The sequence below is a fragment of the Eurypyga helias genome, unplaced genomic scaffold (genome assembly GCF_000690775.1).
Source record: "Eurypyga helias isolate BGI_N326 unplaced genomic scaffold, ASM69077v1 scaffold26312, whole genome shotgun sequence".
NCBI lineage: Eukaryota > Metazoa > Chordata > Aves > Eurypygiformes > Eurypygidae > Eurypyga > Eurypyga helias.
In genome coordinates this window covers 29,632-32,291 of record NW_010238262.1, presented here as the reverse complement: position 1 = coordinate 32,291, position 2,660 = coordinate 29,632, and the positions used below count along the sequence as shown (strand labels likewise).

Here is a 2,660-nt window from a genome sequence, read left to right as displayed (position 1 = left end):
AAAATCTGTGTGTTAAATTATCTCATAATAAATATCTAATAGTTGCCTGCATCAGAAAAAGTGTGGCCATCATCAGGACTAGGGCAGTGATTGTCCCCCTGTACTGGGCACCGGTGAGCCCACAACTCAAGTCCTGTGTTCAGTTTGGGCCCTTTCACTGCAAGAAAGACACTGAGGTGCTGGAGCATGTTCAGAGAAAGGCAACGAGCTGGAGAAGGGTCTGGAGAACGAGTCTTGTGAGGAGCAGCTGAGGGAGCTGGGGTTGTTTAGCCTGGAGGAGGCTGAGTGGAGACCTGATCGCTGTCTTACAGCTACCTGAAAGGAGGTTGTAGGGAGGCGCGTGCTGGTCTGTTCTCCCAGGCAACTGTTGATAGGACAAGAGGAAATGGCCTCAAGTTGCATCAGGGGAGGTTTAGATTGGGTATTAGGAAAAACTTCTTTACTGAAAGAGTGGTCAGGCATTGGAACAGGCTGCCCAGGGAAGTGGTGGAGTCACCATCCCTGGAGGTGTTCAAGGAGCATGTAGACGTGGCAGTTGCGGACAGGGTCTAGCAGATACGGTAGTGTTGGGTTGATGGTTGGACTGGATGACCTTATAGGTCTTTTCCCTCAATGATTCTGTGATTTGCCTGTATGGGCACAAGTGGAACGGGGAACCTTATGAATCAGATGACATAATGTGGTCTTTGAAAGCCCTATGATTCAAAAGCATTTCAGCCTGTTAGGGTGCTTTGGCAGCAGGTTTCATTACAGTTCATAACTACTTCAGCGCCTGCTACAGGCGCTCTTGTACGTGACAAATGAAAGTCATCCAGAGTTTTCTCTCTTTAGAGTTGAGATCTGCCTTGAAATAGGATCTGGATCCGGTGTGGTTTCAACATTTCTAGCTTCTTCTATTATCGGATCCAGTGCACTGTACATGTAAGTATAACAGCGCTTACTTAAACTGTTGTATGCAATAATAAAGGATACTTAGCCCTCATGTATGTACTTCCCATTTTCGCATTTTAAAGACTGTTCACAGAGAAATATTAGCTCGGTTCTGCAGACATGGAAATCAAAGCAAAGCGAGCCTAAACTATTTACTTCGGGTTCTGTAACAATTAAGTAGTTTTGAGATTGAATTCCATTTTCCCACATCTTAGAAAAATTGCTAAGTTTATACTTGCATTTGCTGGGTTGAATCCTAAATTTTAGCCACTGACTAGTGTTACTGAGGTCTGATGACATAACGTTACCTGGGTGCTGGCAGTACCTGAATTTTATTAGAGACCTGTAGGCATACATATTTATGCAGAGCTAGCATTGACAAGGAAACCCTATACTACAGCTTTCAGACAGTCATTAAAACATCAGTGCAGTGTTGACTGGTTTAGCTGCTGGTACGTTGTGTGTATTTTACTGGATATTTTTTGCTATTTACATGCAAAGTAAAGGATCCTGGAAAGGGTATTTTCACGGAAACAACATAAATGAGCAGGTGGTTCACAGGGTTAAACTTCCCGATACCGTAGCCAGTAACTTACACATTGTAATATTTTGCTTTTAGATGTACAGACATCAACCCGATGGCAGCTTACTGTACACTGGAGACAGCTCTGCTTAACAATGTTCACCTTGAGCCAGTCATCACTGATTTGGTAAGATAGATGTTTCAATAAGATCTTCTTAATAGTTTTTGTAATGTTTTAGTATTAGAGATACTTAAAAGTAACCATAAAGGCCAGAACATTCTCTTAATACGCACAGATGAAAAAAAGAAAACAACAAAATGCTAAAGTGTTTCTGAAAGAAGGGAAAATCAAACTACTGGAGCTCTAAAAATCAAATTTAAGCTTTAAAAATTCATTGGATTAATTTAAAAAATAAATTAGGTAGATATAGTTACTTTGGAAAATGCTGCACAAGGAACTCTGCAGTGACCTGACCTTATCGTAGCCCTTCCCCTAATGCCTACGCAGTTCTTGGTTCTCAACACTTTCTGATTAGGAACCGTGTATGTTGCTACCTTTTGTTTCTTACAGAATTGCTATGGAGAAAAGTTTAATTTTCTTATCTCTTTAGCAAGATAGTTGTTTAAAATACCCTGAATATATATGTTTATACAAGGTAATGAAGATAGGCAACAATAATTGTCATCTAAGATGAACAACTGCTGATACTCGAGAACTCAACTGCAGTTGTCACAGATTGGTCATTTTGTTAACCGATGATAAATTCAGAGTTCTTTTGTATCTAAGTTAAATTCTGAACTGAGCAAGAATAAGGTACTGCCCTTGTGTCCGCATATGTGTCTCTTGCTCTTCTACATCCCATACATAACAGCCTTAAGACCATTGAAATCGTTCTGCTATGCACGGGTACTTCTTCGTGATGTTTCTCTTGCACATAGAAAGTAACATTTAGTGTTCCTGAGTCAAGCTGAAATGCTCAGAAGAACCAGCACTATGTAACTGTGTTTTTACAAAATGTTTGCATTCTTTATGTTTAAGAAAAAAACCCCAAAACCAACAACAACAAACGAATCATCATCTGTAGGTCAAAGGACTGTCTCCAAGATTAAATGGGAAGGTTGATCTACTGCTGTTTAATCCACCGTACGTGGTAACACCTTCTGAAGAGGTAGGAAAAGCTTGAAATACACAATAAAAATGGTATTC

At 40.3% G+C, this 2,660-nt stretch overlaps 1 protein-coding gene across 1 annotated transcript in view; it reads left to right on the top strand.

The window, feature by feature from the left end:
* Positions 1-769: 769 nt before the first annotated feature.
* N6AMT1 (N-6 adenine-specific DNA methyltransferase 1 (putative)) overlaps positions 770-2,660 on the top strand; it is a gene marked incomplete at its 5' end in the record, with an annotated part of 3,857 nt that continues 1,966 nt past the window's right edge. Inside the window, 3 exons of the mRNA XM_010147798.1 lie at positions 770-921; positions 1,550-1,640; positions 2,539-2,622. Coding sequence (XP_010146100.1) covers positions 770-921; positions 1,550-1,640; positions 2,539-2,622 — 327 coding nt within the window. The remainder of the gene's footprint in view (positions 922-1,549; positions 1,641-2,538; positions 2,623-2,660) is intronic.